Source organism: Aulostomus chinensis, chromosome 14 (assembly GCF_037954235.1).
Source record: "Aulostomus chinensis isolate RoL2024-O1b breed Wild chromosome 14, RoL_Achi_v1.0, whole genome shotgun sequence".
NCBI lineage: Eukaryota > Metazoa > Chordata > Actinopteri > Syngnathiformes > Aulostomidae > Aulostomus > Aulostomus chinensis.
Genome location: NC_141333.1, coordinates 22,862,170 through 22,881,477, shown reverse-complemented (window position 1 = coordinate 22,881,477; position 19,308 = coordinate 22,862,170). Strand labels below are relative to the sequence as shown.

Below are 19,308 nucleotides of genomic sequence, written 5' to 3'. Positions count from 1 at the left end.
CTCTTAGAACCCCTAGGACCTCAAGAGACCATCAAGAGTAAGTTGTTCTCATTAATCTGTTGTGTAAATCTCTAAGAAAACTGAATTTTTTTCCCCCATAGAAACCGTAGTTCCGTAGTTTGAAGCTTAAATAGCTACGTAATGAAGAGAGATTTTGGTGGTCAAAGGTCAAAGGTCAGTGTCACCTCAGCGATTCATCTTTGGAGCATCCGGGGGGAATTTCCCCCCAGTAGGGTTCCAACACCTGCTGGGATTCAGAAAGACCTGTGGCTATTTTGGAGGTCAACATAAAGGGTTTTTTTTTTTTCTAAAATAAACTGGAGTCAAGTGATTTTTATTTATACACCCAGAAAAATGACACATTTTCCTTTAAAGGTTTTATATTATGTTCATCATACGAAACCTTGTGCCATTGATTATTGATTGGTAACCATAGTAACTTCCAGACCCTTTAACTTGAATTCCTTGTCCCCAAATATGTAAACCAAACGACAACTCCCGGACGCGTCGCCGCGCCTGGATGCCGGTGATTGGCCGCAGCTCAACTCAGCTTCACCTTCCTGGTCGCTGTTTGGCTCCGTCGTTGTGTCAATCAAACTCTTGGTTCTGAACCAATGAGCTTTGAGCAGCGTGACTGGTGGGTGGGGCTATGGCGCTTCTGTGTTTGTTTCCCGGCTGTTGCTAGCGAGCAGCAGCTTCCCGATGCTCCGGCGGGTTCCAGCGGTGAAGCGTGTGAGATGTGTCCGAGGATGAGGCCGTGTGGACGCTGACCTCCAGCCCGCCTCTCGGCTCCGTGCTGGCCACACGGGGGCCCGTGTGTGTCCGCCCGCTCGCTCTGTGACGCTCGGGGCTGCAGTCCGGCCTTCAGCCGCGGCTGCGAATCAACTTCATCTCTCAGCGTCGCTCCGCTCTCCAGTCATGTTTATTTCATAAAGATGGCGGCCGGGGGGACACTGTGAACTAAATGACTGTCAGAAACATCGCCTCCATTTGTAATATGGTGAGTACACCGCCGCTGCCTCTGTTATTGATCCGCCTGCAGCCGCTGAGGGGAGCCTGATGTGTGATGATGTTCAGGCCGGGGGGGAGGGGGTGGGGGGTCTGGCTGGCCTCCTCCCTCCTCCCCCCTGGACCCCGACGTGCTGGGCGGGATGCAGGCCAGTGGACAGAGTCTGTTGGTCTGCATCCCTGCTCACACACGTACACCCCAGTTCTGTGTGTGTGTGTGTGTGTGTGTGTGTGTGTGTGTGTGTGACAGATGTGACAGCTTGTAGTGATTGCATAATGTGCTGCTTCAACCTGCTTGCAGGGAACAGGGATCTGCACTAATCTGTGTTGTGTTCAGGGCCCGTCAAGAGAGTGGGTAAGATCAGGAGAGCCTGTAGTGTTTACTGAGTTTTCATATGAAATCTTTGTAGAACAAGTTGCTCTGTGTGTGTGTGTGTGTGAGAGAGAGAGAGAGGGAGAGAGAGAGAGAGATAGAGAGAGTTACAGGTGAAGATGTGAGTTGATTTGTGCTCCTGGTTGGTTATTGGTCTGATAATCTGGATGATGTTGACAGATCGTGTGTGTGTGTGTGTGTGTGATGAGAACAAGGAATCCAATTTAATACAGTAAATTGATACTGCAGCAGATAAAACTTACTGCTAATTTATTTTATTGGCCTCGTGCTGACCGCTGCTCCCTGGCGCACGCCACAGTGTGTGCTCAGCAGTTTTTCTACATAGTCGGTGAAGTTGTTTAAACACAAAAGCTTGTAGACGTAAAAGCAGAGTTTGGACCAGTTTACAGTCACGTCCCCTCAGTTGACTGAAGTGTATAACACAAAACCCTCAGTGGGGACAGATCTGCCAGTGTGGCTGTTTGGACCCTGGAACTTCTGTGCTGGGGCCCTAATCAAAGTTGCCAGCTGGCCCTCGCACCCCCGGACACACGGGAGTGTTGCTGCTCCACAGCGCGAGACTAGAGCAGCAGACCGATGCTGCAAATATCACTTCCACACACTCACCACATCCTCGAGGAGCTCATCAAAATGTGAAAAGACACGTCACTTCCTTTTGCCACCAGATGGTGCTGCAACTGCTCAGCCCCAAAATGGAAGGGATTCTTTGGCTCCGTCATACACCTCCAGCATGTTTGGGGACCGTTAGCCTCCCACTGACCTGCTGACTGACAGTCAGACCAACTGTTGCACCAGCAAGCATTCCTCTTTATCAGCCAGACGCTTCAACTCTTAGCAGGAAACAGGAAACAAACCTTCTTCCCTCAGCATTCAGGGATGACAACAGCAGTACTGATGCAGCACAAAGTGAGCGGATCCCTCTGCTCGTTTTGTTCCCGTATTCTTTCAATCAACTATTTTCCATTTTGAATAAATGATGCTGGCGCCGGCCGTTCAGAAGGAGGCGCTCAGTTGTTAACAGATGGCATCCGATGTCAGTTCATCATCGTCAACATGTGGTGGAGATGTTCATGAGCTTGTAGGTGGACTAATGCCGCAAATTTTCCTGTACTTTCCCACAACTGTGGTTTAGCTTTAGTAGGGTAATGGATGTAGGTCAGATTCGTCGTCGTCAGATTCATCGTCCTCCTCCGTTTATCTGGTTGGTCTGGGTCACGGGGGCAGCAGCCTCAGCAAGGAAGTCCAGACCGCCTGCTCCCCAGCCACATCCACCAGCTCTTCCAGTGGAGTCCTGAGGCATTCCCAGGCCAAGGGGGAAATATGTCCCTCCAGTGTGTCCTGGGTCGGTCCAGAGGCCTCCTCCTGGTCGGACATGCCTGGAAAACCTTCAGAGGGAGGCGTCCACACCAGATGCCCTCACCACCTCAACTGACTCCTCTCGACACGGAGGAGCAGCGGCTCTATAGCAGCTCTATCTGTAGGTCAGATTGTTCCATGATAGGAGGACAGAGGGAGGGAGGGAGAGTGTGAGTGAGGCTGGAAGCGGCGTTGGGATCAAGAGGCACAGTGTCTGAGAGGGTTGCTGGATCATTGAGAGGAATGCAGTGCTGCCTCCACCGCGTGGCTCATGTCATCTGGTTGTCGCTCAGCAGAGTTACACAAAACGATGAAGCAATTTTCCCCAGTCTTGGCGGAGGGCGTAGGACAGGCCGAGGGAGAACCATCAGGCTCATGAGTCGCAGCGCCACCTGATGGCAACAGGAAGTTGTCATTTTACACTTTGATGTTCTCCTCCTCGGGGGTCATCCAGATCCATCTCTACTTTGGTCTTGTGTACGCTTCCTGTAAAGACTTGAGTTTTTATTAAACTGTTACCATGGCCATGCGGCCATATTTACTGTAGAACAGGACAATAAGTTGAACTGGTCTGTGTAACTGGACTTCTCCTAACATTTGGCTTGATGAACACCTCACGAATGAAAACAGCGTGCCATAGATAACGAGGTTTCTCATCCAGGGAGCGTGAGAGTCAGGATGGTCTGTGCGGGCCAGGGAGACTGGGTACAGGTGAAGGACAGCGTCCATGTAGAGCCCCACAGGTGTGGAGGAGAACTTTGAAACTGGCTGGCAGCTGCATTCTGGACCACCTGGAGATCTTTGGGGGGGGGGGGGGTTCTAGTGTTGTATTCTGGATGTTATGAGAGCAGGTAGTACCAGGACATCAACCTCTGAAGGGGATAGAATGAGTTGAAAGAAATTCTGCGTCTGGTGGAGTGTCAGACTCAGGCTCATGACTGAGAGGTTGTGCAGTAACATTTGTGGAAAAGTCGGAGGCGGCCATGTTTATCCCAACATGGCAGTTTTTTGAGCTTTCAAGTGCAGCTGATGGACGAGTGATAGGTGGGACTCTGCCTGCGCCGGCGGGGGGGTTCGTTCTGTGCGTGGCCGGGGTAGCAGTGCAATGATGTATTGTGCTTTTTGAAGATGTGACATGAAGAGCAGGGTTCCCTACTTCCGCACTCCTTTGGTCACAGCTCCAGCTGGTAAACAAGCGAGCAGTGTTTGTAGGCATTCATCGCCATGGTGATGATGTGTTTTCCTGTCTCTGGTCCTTTCAGGGCACCAATGCCTCTGCTCTGGAGAAAGACATCGGCCCGGAGCAGTTCCCAATCAATGAGCACTACTTCGGATTGGTCAACGTAAGCGACACTAAATCCTCTCATACATTCACAAAGGTCATTGCCCTGAAAACAACGGTGTCGTGTTCAAAAACACGGACCCCCCCCCCCACCCCCTGATGCTGAGCATCAAAAACACTGTGACAGATTGTGTTGTCTGCCTGTCCGTTCCTGTAATGATGCCTGCTGACAATCGTTACACATATTTAATGTTGTGCACACAAAGTTACCAACACAGTAAAAACAAGTCAGTGTGAATTTTTGAATGCCAGGAGAAAGAAGTGCTGGGGGGTCTGAACATGCTGGAGATTGAAGATGGTGAAATATGGTGTTGCGCCTTTTCCCTACCGTGATATGAATCGCCTTCCTGTTTCTCTCCCGGCTGTCAGTTTGGAAACACCTGCTACTGTAACTCGGTGCTCCAGGCGCTCTACTTCTGCCGGCCCTTCCGGGAGAACGTGCTGGCTTACAAAGCTCAGCAGAAGAAGAAGGAGAACCTGCTCACATGCCTGGCTGACCTCTTTCACTCCATCGCCACGCAGAAGAAGAAGGTGGGCGTCATCCCGCCCAAGAAGTTCATCTCACGTCTGCGGAAGGAGAACGGTGAGCGACCGCGCGCGATAAATCACGGCCGGAAAGAGGCGCCTGCTTAAGTCGGTGTTCATTAACAGCGCTCGTATGGCAGAAATAAATAAGACACTTTTCCTGTGACTGAAAAACCCAGTAGCTTGGCATTTATGGCTAAAATGATAACCAGGACACTTTTGATTAATCTTGAATGTGAATTAATATGATTGATTGTAGTAAAACTACATTTGAAGCAGTATTGACGAGGGAGAGCGAAGCAGCATGTTGACGTCCAGAGCTGACACACATTTTAACGACAGCAGATGCACAAACGTTCCATCCATCAGACCTGAGTGTGGCTGGAGGCAGCAGGGCCTCCTCCACACACACACACACACACACACACACACACACACACACACACACACAGTCTAAGCATCGGTGCATTAAATGACTTAAATCATAAACCACAGAAGAGTCTGCTAGCAGTTAGCATGTTAGCGCTGGGATGTGGCAGTGCTAGATTAATGGCTGACGTGCGTCTCCCTGGAACCTCTTTCCTACGCTGCATTTCCGCGCCGTCTCTTCCTCTCCGAGCTCTGTTCTGTGCTGTGTTTATTCTTTAGCAAATAATACAATTTTTAAGCTTTTTTTTTGCTCAGTTTCAGCTGATGTCAAGTACACAAAGAAATCAGCGCGAGGTCACAGAAGTCCTGCTTCTAACTCGTGTCACTTTGTCATGTAAATGGAACTGCAGCACCCAAAAATCACAACAGCTCAAATTTGATGAATTTTTCAGTCCTGCTGCTGACATCTGCCTTTTGTCTCAATGACCAAAGTAAACAGTTCACTTTTATTCAACCTCCACTGGTTGGTTCCTTTAATATTATTATTATTATTATTATTATTTTGCTATCAGCTGATTGAGCCTTGTGAATCGATTAAAACAAAAAATTTAAGCTAGAGTCACACAACAGTGAGAACAACCAGCACCTTTTCAGAACCAACCCACAAAACTGAGGTAACTCTTCCTTGAAGCCTCTGAATGTCCACTGATGGAGAACCTCGGCCAATCCAGAAATTGTATTAAATTAGAAGACCCGATTGCATCCATGAACACACACTCAGTGGATTATTGAGGTCAGCTGACACATCGCTACTCGCTGACATCATCTGGGTGCCAGAGATCAAAGTCGGATCAAAGTCAGAGCTGTCGGACCAAAATCAAAGATCGCAGTAAAATCAGAGCTCAGAGATCACAGTCCCTGGTTGACATCAGAGCTCAGAGATCAAAGTTGATGACATCATTGAACCTCAGAATTCCGTGTATGAACCCACAGTGACACGTCAAAGGAGCATAAGTTAGAAAAACAATAAAAGAGCACACTCAGCTTCATCAGGCAGGACATCTCAACCTTGGTGTTGGTGCTTTATCACAGCAACAGCATTTATCTCATCCAGCCAATCAAGCGGGACTACCTGACATTCCCCTCTTTCAGACTTGTTTGGAATAATGGCCACTAAGCATCAGAGGCGGAACAATGGCCGAGAGAGCTTCACCGAAAGCAACTGGAACCAGAGTGTGGACAGTTTCGACAAGATGCACCTGCGCAGGGATCTGCTGCGGGGGATTTATGCCTTTGGACTGGAGAGGCCTACCGCTATCCAGCGGAGGGCCATCATTCCGTGCATCAAGGGCTATGATGTGATCGCTCAGTCCCAGTCTGGCACTGGGAAGACCGCCACCTTCGCAATTGCCATACTTCAGCAGATCAACGTCAGACAGAGGGCCACTCAGGCTCTGGTCCTGGCCCCCACCAGGGAGCTGGCTCAGCAGATCAAGAGGGAGGTGATGGCTCTGGGTGACTACATGGGAGTCAGGTGCCACGCCTGTATTGGAGGGACCGACATCCACAGAGAAGGCCAAAAGCTGAGGGCTGAACCCCCTCACGTTGTGGTGGGAACCCCAGGCCGAGTCCTGGACTTGTTCGGTCGCAGACACATCTCTTCTAGGTACATCCAGGTGTTTGTGATGGACGAGGCCGACGAGATGCTGGGCAGAGGCTTCAAGGAACAAATTTACAACATCTTCCAGGAGGTTCCAGGCAGAGCTCAGGTGATTCTGCTGTCTGCTACCATGCCGGCTGAGGTGCTGGATGTCACCAAGAGGTTCATGCGGGATCCTGTCAGAATCTTGGTGAAGAAGGAGGAACTGACCCTGGAGGGCATCCGTCAGTTCTACGTTGATGTGGAGCGAGAGGACTGGAAGATCGATGCGCTGTGCGATATCTACTCCTGTCTGCCCATCTCACAGGCCATCATCTTCGTTAATACCAGGAGGAAGGTTGAACACCTGACCAGAGAGATGCAGGCCAGAGGTTTTACCGTCTCGGCCCTCCACTCTGAACTGGAGCAGAGAGAACGGGACTTGATCATGCGGGAGTTCCGCTCGGGCTCCAGCAGAGTGCTGATCGCCACGGATATCCTGGCAAGAGGAATCGACGTCCAGCAGGTGTCGCTGGTGATAAACTTCGACCTGCCGTCCAGCCGGGACAGCTATATGCATAGGATCGGTCGAAGTGGTCGTTTTGGACGGAAGGGAACCGCCATCACTCTGCTGAGGAAAGAGGACCGGCGAACCCTGAAGGACATCGAGACCTACTACGACACCGTCATCGAGGAGATGCCCATGAACGTGGCCGATCTCCTCTAGAGGACCCTCACACCCGCCATAGTGTCAGTCGAGCTGTGCTGCAGTCGTTCTGTGTGTCCCGAAATTAAAAACTAAAGATCTCACATCATCATGTCAATGTTGTTTTCAATTAAAGTGTGAATCAATGAAACAAGGGGATTTGATAGCATTGTGAATCATTAAAAAAAACAAAAAAACAACCATCATTATTTGATAGTTTTGCTAATCTTTCAGCCCTGAATCCAAATGTCAACTTTATCAGCTCCGGCTGCAGCAAAAAGTGTCTTAAAACTGACATTTTGATCCTCTCCTGACTCTTGGTCTTCAGGGTTGATTTGGTCAATACTTTCCCTCAATAGTTCAGCATATTCACAGTAGAGAGTTTGTCAGAAAACTACCAGGACAGTGTAGGAACGAATCAGACCAGAACAGGAGTTAAAACGTGAAGAATAACTCTCAGCTTTGGTCGAATACGCTGATTTTGACTTTGCTCACCCGTCACGAACGGATCTTCACCAGGTCACATGACAACGCTCCATTTGGGACTGAATGTGTTTTTGAGACTCCACAAGAGTTACCAGCATCGTTGCATATTAACCAGCTGATCAGAGCCGAATGTTTATCTGTAGATTTGTGTTACTTTGAGAAACGGTTCCGCCCAGCAAATAAGTCTCTGGTAGTACTTTCCCAAGTATTTTATGATTGTAACAAAAGTTATTAGACACACACAACAGTGAGAACAACCAGCACCTTTTCAGAACCAACCCACAAAACTGAGGTAACTCTTCCTTGAAGCCTCTGAATGTCCACTGATGGAGAACCTCGGCCAATCCAGAAATTGTATTAAATTAGAAGACCCGATTGCATCCATGAACACACACTCAGTGGATTATTGAGGTCAGCTGACACATCGCTACTCGCTGACATCATCTGGGTGCCAGAGATCAAAGTCGGATCAAAGTCAGAGCTGTCGGACCAAAATCAAAGATCGCAGTAAAATCAGAGCTCAGAGATCACAGTCCCTGGTTGACATCAGAGCTCAGAGATCAAAGTTGATGACATCATTGAACCTCAGAATTCCGTGTATGAACCCACAGTGACACGTCAAAGGAGCATAAGTTAGAAAAACAATAAAAGAGCACACTCAGCTTCATCAGGCAGGACATCTCAACCTTGGTGTTGGTGCTTTATCACAGCAACAGCATTTATCTCATCCAGCCAATCAAGCGGGACTACCTGACATTCCCCTCATTCAGACTTGTTTGGAATAATGGCCACTAAGCATCAGAGGCGGAACAATGGCCGAGAGAGCTTCACCGAAAGCAACTGGAACCAGAGTGTGGACAGTTTCGACAAGATGCACCTGCGCAGGGATCTGCTGCGGGGGATTTATGCCTTTGGACTGGAGAGGCCTACCGCTATCCAGCGGAGGGCCATCATTCCGTGCATCAAGGGCTATGATGTGATCGCTCAGTCCCAGTCTGGCACTGGGAAGACCGCCACCTTCGCAATTGCCATACTTCAGCAGATCAACGTCAGACAGAGGGCCACTCAGGCTCTGGTCCTGGCCCCCACCAGGGAGCTGGCTCAGCAGATCAAGAGGGAGGTGATGGCTCTGGGTGACTACATGGGAGTCAGGTGCCACGCCTGTATTGGAGGGACCGACATCCACAGAGAAGGCCAAAAGCTGAGGGCTGAACCCCCTCACGTTGTGGTGGGAACCCCAGGCCGAGTCCTGGACTTGTTCGGTCGCAGACACATCTCTTCTAGGTACATCCAGGTGTTTGTGATGGACGAGGCCGACGAGATGCTGGGCAGAGGCTTCAAGGAACAAATTTACAACATCTTCCAGGAGGTTCCAGGCAGAGCTCAGGTGATTCTGCTGTCTGCTACCATGCCGGCTGAGGTGCTGGATGTCACCAAGAGGTTCATGCGGGATCCTGTCAGAATCTTGGTGAAGAAGGAGGAACTGACCCTGGAGGGCATCCGTCAGTTCTACGTTGATGTGGAGCGAGAGGACTGGAAGATCGATGCGCTGTGCGATATCTACTCCTGTCTGCCCATCTCACAGGCCATCATCTTCGTTAATACCAGGAGGAAGGTTGAACACCTGACCAGAGAGATGCAGGCCAGAGGTTTTACCGTCTCGGCCCTCCACTCTGAACTGGAGCAGAGAGAACGGGACTTGATCATGCGGGAGTTCCGCTCGGGCTCCAGCAGAGTGCTGATCGCCACGGATATCCTGGCAAGAGGAATCGACGTCCAGCAGGTGTCGCTGGTGATAAACTTCGACCTGCCGTCCAGCCGGGACAGCTATATGCATAGGATCGGTCGAAGTGGTCGTTTTGGACGGAAGGGAACCGCCATCACTCTGCTGAGGAAAGAGGACCGGCGAACCCTGAAGGACATCGAGACCTACTACGACACCGTCATCGAGGAGATGCCCATGAACGTGGCCGATCTCCTCTAGAGGACCCTCACACCCGCCATAGTGTCAGTCGAGCTGTGCTGCAGTCGTTCTGTGTGTCCCGAAATTAAAAACTAAAGATCTCACATCATCATGTCAATGTTGTTTTCAATTAAAGTGTGAATCAATGAAACAAGGGGATTTGATAGCATTGTGAATCATTAAAAAAAACAAAAAAACAACCATCATTATTTGATAGTTTTGCTAATCTTTCAGCCCTGAATCCAAATGTCAACTTTATCAGCTCCGGCTGCAGCAAAAAGTGTCTTAAAACTGACATTTTGATCCTCTCCTGACTCTTGGTCTTCAGGGTTGATTTGGTCAATACTTTCCCTCAATAGTTCAGCATATTCACAGTAGAGAGTTTGTCAGAAAACTACCAGGACAGTGTAGGAACGAATCAGACCAGAACAGGAGTTAAAACGTGAAGAATAACTCTCAGCTTTGGTCGAATACGCTGATTTTGACTTTGCTCACCCGTCACGAACGGATCTTCACCAGGTCACATGACAACGCTCCATTTGGGACTGAATGTGTTTTTGAGACTCCACAAGAGTTACCAGCATCGTTGCATATTAACCAGCTGATCAGAGCCGAATGTTTATCTGTAGATTTGTGTTACTTTGAGAAACGGTTCCGCCCAGCAAATAAGTCTCTGGTAGTACTTTCCCAAGTATTTTATGATTGTAACAAAAGTTATTAGACACACACAACAGTGAGAACAACCAGCACCTTTTCAGAACCAACCCACAAAACTGAGGTAACTCTTCCTTGAAGCCTCTGAATGTCCACTGATGGAGAACCTCGGCCAATCCAGAAATTGTATTAAATTAGAAGACCCGATTGCATCCATGAACACACACTCAGTGGATTATTGAGGTCAGCTGACACATCGCTACTCGCTGACATCATCTGGGTGCCAGAGATCAAAGTCGGATCAAAGTCAGAGCTGTCGGACCAAAATCAAAGATCGCAGTAAAATCAGAGCTCAGAGATCACAGTCCCTGGTTGACATCAGAGCTCAGAGATCAAAGTTGATGACATCATTGAACCTCAGAATTCCGTGTATGAACCCACAGTGACACGTCAAAGGAGCATAAGTTAGAAAAACAATAAAAGAGCACACTCAGCTTCATCAGGCAGGACATCTCAACCTTGGTGTTGGTGCTTTATCACAGCAACAGCATTTATCTCATCCAGCCAATCAAGCGGGACTACCTGACATTCCCCTCATTCAGACTTGTTTGGAATAATGGCCACTAAGCATCAGAGGCGGAACAATGGCCGAGAGAGCTTCACCGAAAGCAACTGGAACCAGAGTGTGGACAGTTTCGACAAGATGCACCTGCGCAGGGATCTGCTGCGGGGGATTTATGCCTTTGGACTGGAGAGGCCTACCGCTATCCAGCGGAGGGCCATCATTCCGTGCATCAAGGGCTATGATGTGATCGCTCAGTCCCAGTCTGGCACTGGGAAGACCGCCACCTTCGCAATTGCCATACTTCAGCAGATCAACGTCAGACAGAGGGCCACTCAGGCTCTGGTCCTGGCCCCCACCAGGGAGCTGGCTCAGCAGATCAAGAGGGAGGTGATGGCTCTGGGTGACTACATGGGAGTCAGGTGCCACGCCTGTATTGGAGGGACCGACATCCACAGAGAAGGCCAAAAGCTGAGGGCTGAACCCCCTCACGTTGTGGTGGGAACCCCAGGCCGAGTCCTGGACTTGTTCGGTCGCAGACACATCTCTTCTAGGTACATCCAGGTGTTTGTGATGGACGAGGCCGACGAGATGCTGGGCAGAGGCTTCAAGGAACAAATTTACAACATCTTCCAGGAGGTTCCAGGCAGAGCTCAGGTGATTCTGCTGTCTGCTACCATGCCGGCTGAGGTGCTGGATGTCACCAAGAGGTTCATGCGGGATCCTGTCAGAATCTTGGTGAAGAAGGAGGAACTGACCCTGGAGGGCATCCGTCAGTTCTACGTTGATGTGGAGCGAGAGGACTGGAAGATCGATGCGCTGTGCGATATCTACTCCTGTCTGCCCATCTCACAGGCCATCATCTTCGTTAATACCAGGAGGAAGGTTGAACACCTGACCAGAGAGATGCAGGCCAGAGGTTTTACCGTCTCGGCCCTCCACTCTGAACTGGAGCAGAGAGAACGGGACTTGATCATGCGGGAGTTCCGCTCGGGCTCCAGCAGAGTGCTGATCGCCACGGATATCCTGGCAAGAGGAATCGACGTCCAGCAGGTGTCGCTGGTGATAAACTTCGACCTGCCGTCCAGCCGGGACAGCTATATGCATAGGATCGGTCGAAGTGGTCGTTTTGGACGGAAGGGAACCGCCATCACTCTGCTGAGGAAAGAGGACCGGCGAACCCTGAAGGACATCGAGACCTACTACGACACCGTCATCGAGGAGATGCCCATGAACGTGGCCGATCTCCTCTAGAGGACCCTCACACCCGCCATAGTGTCAGTCGAGCTGTGCTGCAGTCGTTCTGTGTGTCCCGAAATTAAAAACTAAAGATCTCACATCATCATGTCAATGTTGTTTTCAATTAAAGTGTGAATCAATGAAACAAGGGGATTTGATAGCATTGTGAATCATTAAAAAAAACAAAAAAACAACCATCATTATTTGATAGTTTTGCTAATCTTTCAGCCCTGAATCCAAATGTCAACTTTATCAGCTCCGGCTGCAGCAAAAAGTGTCTTAAAACTGACATTTTGATCCTCTCCTGACTCTTGGTCTTCAGGGTTGATTTGGTCAATACTTTCCCTCAATAGTTCAGCATATTCACAGTAGAGAGTTTGTCAGAAAACTACCAGGACAGTGTAGGAACGAATCAGACCAGAACAGGAGTTAAAACGTGAAGAATAACTCTCAGCTTTGGTCGAATACGCTGATTTTGACTTTGCTCACCCGTCACGAACGGATCTTCACCAGGTCACATGACAACGCTCCATTTGGGACTGAATGTGTTTTTGAGACTCCACAAGAGTTACCAGCATCGTTGCATATTAACCAGCTGATCAGAGCCGAATGTTTATCTGTAGATTTGTGTTACTTTGAGAAACGGTTCCGCCCAGCAAATAAGTCTCTGGTAGTACTTTCCCAAGTATTTTATGATTGTAACAAAAGTTATTAGACACACACAACAGTGAGAACAACCAGCACCTTTTCAGAACCAACCCACAAAACTGAGGTAACTCTTCCTTGAAGCCTCTGAATGTCCACTGATGGAGAACCTCGGCCAATCCAGAAATTGTATTAAATTAGAAGACCCGATTGCATCCATGAACACACACTCACTGGATTATTGAGGTCAGCTGACACATCGCTACTCGCTGACATCATCTGGGTGCCAGAGATCAAAGTCGGATCAAAGTCAGAGCTGTCGGACCAAAATCAAAGATCGCAGTAAAATCAGAGCTCAGAGATCACAGTCCCTGGTTGACATCAGAGCTCAGAGATCAAAGTTGATGACATCATTGAACCTCAGAATTCCGTGTATGAACCCACAGTGACACGTCAAAGGAGCATAAGTTAGAAAAACAATAAAAGAGCACACTCAGCTTCATCAGGCAGGACATCTCAACCTTGGTGTTGGTGCTTTATCACAGCAACAGCATTTATCTCATCCAGCCAATCAAGCGGGACTACCTGACATTCCCCTCATTCAGACTTGTTTGGAATAATGGCCACTAAGCATCAGAGGCGGAACAATGGCCGAGAGAGCTTCACCGAAAGCAACTGGAACCAGAGTGTGGACAGTTTCGACAAGATGCACCTGCGCAGGGATCTGCTGCGGGGGATTTATGCCTTTGGACTGGAGAGGCCTACCGCTATCCAGCGGAGGGCCATCATTCCGTGCATCAAGGGCTATGATGTGATCGCTCAGTCCCAGTCTGGCACTGGGAAGACCGCCACCTTCGCAATTGCCATACTTCAGCAGATCAACGTCAGACAGAGGGCCACTCAGGCTCTGGTCCTGGCCCCCACCAGGGAGCTGGCTCAGCAGATCAAGAGGGAGGTGATGGCTCTGGGTGACTACATGGGAGTCAGGTGCCACGCCTGTATTGGAGGGACCGACATCCACAGAGAAGGCCAAAAGCTGAGGGCTGAACCCCCTCACGTTGTGGTGGGAACCCCAGGCCGAGTCCTGGACTTGTTCGGTCGCAGACACATCTCTTCTAGGTACATCCAGGTGTTTGTGATGGACGAGGCCGACGAGATGCTGGGCAGAGGCTTCAAGGAACAAATTTACAACATCTTCCAGGAGGTTCCAGGCAGAGCTCAGGTGATTCTGCTGTCTGCTACCATGCCGGCTGAGGTGCTGGATGTCACCAAGAGGTTCATGCGGGATCCTGTCAGAATCTTGGTGAAGAAGGAGGAACTGACCCTGGAGGGCATCCGTCAGTTCTACGTTGATGTGGAGCGAGAGGACTGGAAGATCGATGCGCTGTGCGATATCTACTCCTGTCTGCCCATCTCACAGGCCATCATCTTCGTTAATACCAGGAGGAAGGTTGAACACCTGACCAGAGAGATGCAGGCCAGAGGTTTTACCGTCTCGGCCCTCCACTCTGAACTGGAGCAGAGAGAACGGGACTTGATCATGCGGGAGTTCCGCTCGGGCTCCAGCAGAGTGCTGATCGCCACGGATATCCTGGCAAGAGGAATCGACGTCCAGCAGGTGTCGCTGGTGATAAACTTCGACCTGCCGTCCAGCCGGGACAGCTATATGCATAGGATCGGTCGAAGTGGTCGTTTTGGACGGAAGGGAACCGCCATCACTCTGCTGAGGAAAGAGGACCGGCGAACCCTGAAGGACATCGAGACCTACTACGACACCGTCATCGAGGAGATGCCCATGAACGTGGCCGATCTCCTCTAGAGGACCCTCACACCCGCCATAGTGTCAGTCGAGCTGTGCTGCAGTCGTTCTGTGTGTCCCGAAATTAAAAACTAAAGATCTCACATCATCATGTCAATGTTGTTTTCAATTAAAGTGTGAATCAATGAAACAAGGGGATTTGATAGCATTGTGAATCATTAAAAAAAACAAAAAAACAACCATCATTATTTGATAGTTTTGCTAATCTTTCAGCCCTGAATCCAAATGTCAACTTTATCAGCTCCGGCTGCAGCAAAAAGTGTCTTAAAACTGACATTTTGATCCTCTCCTGACTCTTGGTCTTCAGGGTTGATTTGGTCAATACTTTCCCTCAATAGTTCAGCATATTCACAGTAGAGAGTTTGTCAGAAAACTACCAGGACAGTGTAGGAACGAATCAGACCAGAACAGGAGTTAAAACGTGAAGAATAACTCTCAGCTTTGGTCGAATACGCTGATTTTGACTTTGCTCACCCGTCACGAACGGATCTTCACCAGGTCACATGACAACGCTCCATTTGGGACTGAATGTGTTTTTGAGACTCCACAAGAGTTACCAGCATCGTTGCATATTAACCAGCTGATCAGAGCCGAATGTTTATCTGTAGATTTGTGTTACTTTGAGAAACGGTTCCACCCAGCAAATAAGTCTCTGGTAGTACTTTCCCAAGTATTTGTAGACCCGCTTCGTCATGTTTACACCAGGAGGTACGGCCTCATGACCAGCGCTGCCATTTTTATTTTAGATTAAAAACCGCCTGGATTAATCTTTTGCTCCGTCGCCATAGTTGGGCTCTTGGAGTCCCTCCTACCAGGTGACCTTTTATTGGCCCACAGAGATGTAACCAGAGTTGACGTGTGCAGAGGTGTGAGTGCAGCCAGGTTGGACTGAGGAAGCTGTAAAGCCACTCTGATAAGGTTTCAGATCAAACTCTTGTGCGTGTAGCGTCGGGTAATCTGTCGATGACTGGAGGCCCGTTTCTCCTCTCTCCGCAGATCTGTTTGACAACTACATGCAACAGGATGCTCACGAATTCCTCAACTACCTGCTGAACACGGTGGCTGACATCCTGCAGGAGGAGAAGAAGCAGGAAAAGCAGAACGGCCGCCTCAAGAACAACGGCACCGCCGTCACCGCGGAGACCGAGCTGGAGAACAAGACGGAGCCCACGTGGGTTCACGACATCTTCCAAGGCACACTGACCAACGAGACGCGCTGCCTCAACTGTGAAACGGTTTGTGGCCTCATTTGCCTCCTTTGTTGAGGAGGATGTTGAGCTCAATATTTGCTCACAGCTCAACAAATTACCAGTTGTGCCATTTCTCACTTGTCATGTAAACGACTCTGCCAGTCCTCACGTCCCCCTGAATAAGAGGTCTCTCCTGATTGAGTCTTAGAGGGGGATTAGCTCCTGGCATTGAGCAGTCGCCGTGGGTTCTGGCCTCCCACTTTACGTCAGGGCTTCCAAAGGCTTTGTCCTCAGAACGGTGTGGGTGGAGGGGGGCGGCCGGTTGCCTCAACAACCCCTGGATGCTGTACTGTGCAGAGACAAAGGCCGCTCAGTTTCATCAGCATTTCAAAGCGGCGGGGGCGTCTGGCCGCTCCTCTCTGACTCAGTCAAAGAACTCGACCCTTCACTCACCTTGGTGTCTGTCTGTGACAGGTGAGCAGCAAAGATGAGGATTTCCTGGATTTGTCTGTGGATGTGGAGCAGAACACGTCGATAACACACTGTCTCAGGTAGTCCACATTTATTTGAATTTTTTTTTTCTTCTTTTTGTTGTGTGTTCAGTCCTAGAAAGTAGACCAATCAGTGTTTGGTCTGAGCACGAAGGAATAACCAGGATGTTTTTCTCTCCAGGGACTTCAGCAACACAGAGACACTGTGCAGTGAATACAAATACTACTGTGAGACGTGTTGCAGCAAGCAGGAAGCCCAGAAACGGTGAGTAAAGCAGCCGGTGGAACGCCGCTGTGGCGCGTCCTCACTCCTGACGCCTCTCTTGGTGTCTCTGCAGGATGCGTGTGAAGAAGCTCCCCATGATCCTGGCGCTACACCTGAAAAGGTTCAAGTACATGGAGCAGCTGCACCGCTACACCAAGCTGTCCTATCGGGTGGTTTTCCCGCTTGAGCTGCGTCTGTTCAACACGTCTGCAGACGCCGTCAACCTAGATCGCATGTATGATCTAGTGGCCGTGGTGGTTCACTGTGGAAGGTACAGTCGATTGATTATCAGCCGAGTAAATCAGGCTCGGTTCCTTTATCACCACGATGTTGTATGTGATTTATTTCAAATTCCCTTTTGGGTTTATTAACTCTTATTTTCACGCCCTGAGGCCGTAAATGCTGCCACTCCTGGTTAATGGAGCCACCAGCGTCGGTACAAACAGGAAGTAGCTGCTGTAACTAACAGTGATGGAGAAATCCTGGCGTCGTGACTAAGAGGATCAGTTTCAAGCCGAGTGGGGGGGCTGGTTGTTTGTCTGTGTTTCTGCAGCGGGCCAAACAGAGGTCACTACATTACCATCGTGAAGAGTCATGGCTTCTGGCTACTGTTTGACGACGACATCGTGGAGGTGCGTCACTCCAGCGTCCACTCCTTGACTCACCTGGCTGTGCTGTCGTGTGTGACGTCAGTAAACCTCGCCCTTCTCTCTGTCCCACAGAAAATTGACGCCCACGCCATCGAGGAGTTTTATGGACTTACCTCAGACATCTCCAAGAACTCTGAGTCGGGGTACATCCTCTTCTACCAGTCCCGGGAGTGACACAGGAGAAGACTGTTTTTTTTTACCTTCAGCTCCCTCCATCCTGTTCTCAGACCCTCCCTCGACATATGTGCCAACCCCCCCACCCTCTGCCTGTTCTCCTCTTCCTCTTCCTCATCTATCATTTACTTCTTTTTTCGTCACCTGCATCTGGACTGCACTTTAAAAGAAGCAAAAATGCTTGACAGCATGCAGAAACAGCTGGAGTTTACATCCACATGCAGGAAGCCCTAAGAGGGCCTCCCCGGTTAGGAACGTGTGCCAGAAACCGTTGCATCATCTCTATGTATATAAGGAAGCCGCCCCCCCCCCCCCCCCCCCCCCATCATTCCTGTCATCAGGGCTCTGTCCCCACCTCTGTCCAGGTCGGGGATGCGTCCGTGGTGTCTTGTCTGGATGCACGAAGGACGTTGGAGACAAACACTGTAAACTACACATAGACTTTAGTGTGTTTGAAGCAATACCTGAGCATTTATGAGCTGCAAACTACCTACACTGACCAACTCTGTGTCCAGTAGAGAATCAGTGAGCTGCGGTCCAATCAGCTGATCCGACCCCAGAGGCACTGCACTCATACGGACCCCCAGTGACACCAGCCGCGTCTGTGGTTTTAGCATTAAACCCCTATTTATTGAAGTTAACATATTTATTACTGTAATTTGTAATGCTGACCGCTTGTTAATGAAGGGGTGTGTGTGTGTGTGTGTGTGTGTTTGTGTGTGTGTGTGTGTGTGTGTGTGTGTGTGTGTGTGTGTGTGTGTGTGTGAAGGCTCTTATGAGAGCCTTAGTACATTTCAAGTTAGAAGGACTCTGTGGATGTGATACACTGATGGGCTGCAACACATTTGCAGGATGGTGGATGCAAGTAAGACCCCCCCCCCCCGCTGCCTAGTCCTTTATCATAAACAACAGTGCAATAAGAGGTGAAGTCATGTGACATTTCCCGGTGAGACTTACATGTTCGTGATGCGTGCGTGCTCGCATGCTCGCTCCTGTCTCGTGAGCGCAACCTGCTGGGTTTCTTGATGATTTTTGTACTTCATGATGTACGATGTGGAATCCCTGCCCCCCCCCCCGCCCCGCCCACATTATCCTTTATTGTGCAACATCAATGTTTCATGTCAGTTACATTCCTGTTTGCTGCGCATCAGAGGAAATGACAGTTTCACCTCATTAGGAGTGAGAATATTCATGATCCTGGCCCCTCCCCCTTCCATCAACTGGATGACGTCATGTGCCAAACTGCTACTGTCGACGCTGATCTTTCAAAACGTCTTCATCAGAACATTCTTTTCTTTGTAAAGAGCCAACTGTACATGTATATTATGTAGAAAACACCTCTGGAAATGCTATTTTTTTAAAAGCAAAGATCTTAAAATGTAAAAAAGAAAAAACCAAACAGCGGAGCTGCTGGTGGATTTGAGCTTAGCAGGAGGTGCTGTGCTGTCCTACGTCTCTGCGGTTCATAATCAGTCCCCGTCCCCACCGTCATGTGACATTCAGACCACGATCTTCCACTAACGTTTATGCACTAATCGTCACGGAGACACGCCATCCGACTGCGACGGCATCGTGGCAATGAGAGCTCCACCTTGTGGCGTCTGATGGAGCTACTGGGAGATGAATGGGGGGGTCCTCCATTTTAAACTGGAAGTGCACTTTACTAGCGATGAGCTGCAGTGCTTTAACATGAAGTACCAGTGGAACTTTCACTCTGAGTCGATTCTTCTGTTCAATAAACTGACGGTGATCAATCATCCGCGGCCGAGTCTTCATTCCCCTGCAGCTTCCCTCGTCGAGGTGATGACATCACTGATGTTTGGTTGTGTGA

At 49.5% G+C, this 19,308-nt stretch overlaps 1 protein-coding gene and 3 pseudogenes across 3 annotated transcripts; all 4 read left to right on the top strand.

Annotated features, from left to right (window-relative positions):
* The first annotated feature begins 669 nt into the window (after positions 1-669).
* Positions 670-19,252, top strand: usp46 (ubiquitin specific peptidase 46). Of its 3 annotated transcripts, XM_086224601.1 has the most exons (9): positions 670-1,000; positions 4,021-4,101; positions 4,470-4,683; positions 15,704-15,942; positions 16,372-16,448; positions 16,570-16,653; positions 16,727-16,924; positions 17,207-17,285; positions 17,376-19,252. In XM_086224601.1, exons 1-9 carry the CDS (start codon positions 965-967, stop codon positions 17,475-17,477), a joined length of 1,110 nt encoding a protein of 369 aa, XP_086080727.1. In that variant the 5' UTR covers positions 670-964; the 3' UTR covers positions 17,478-19,252. The 3 variants fall into 3 exon arrangements, with proteins under 3 accessions (XP_086080727.1, XP_086080726.1, XP_086080725.1); XM_086224600.1 differs by having other exon boundaries at positions 17,207-19,252; XM_086224599.1 differs by lacking the exons at positions 15,704-15,942; positions 16,372-16,448; positions 16,570-16,653; ... (1 more) ...; positions 17,207-17,285; positions 17,376-19,252 and adding an exon at positions 6,147-8,112 and having other exon boundaries at positions 678-1,000.
* On the top strand, positions 8,511-9,879 carry LOC147250221 (eukaryotic initiation factor 4A-I pseudogene; annotated as a pseudogene).
* Positions 10,960-12,328, top strand: LOC147250220 (eukaryotic initiation factor 4A-I pseudogene; annotated as a pseudogene).
* Positions 13,406-14,777, top strand: LOC147250219 (eukaryotic initiation factor 4A-I pseudogene; annotated as a pseudogene).
* Positions 19,253-19,308: the final 56 nt, after the last annotated feature.

Excerpts from the sequence above, each read along its gene's own strand:
- usp46 (XM_086224599.1), top strand. The coding sequence starts at position 965 with ATGACTGTCAGAAACATCGCCTCCATTTGTAATATG. Across the intron at positions 1,001-4,020 it reads TCGCCTCCATTTGTAATATG|GGCACCAATGCCTCTGCTCT; the intron begins GTGAGTACACCG and ends TGGTCCTTTCAG. Across the intron at positions 4,684-6,146 it reads ACGTCTGCGGAAGGAGAACG|ACTTGTTTGGAATAATGGCC; the intron begins GTGAGCGACCGC and ends CCCCTCTTTCAG.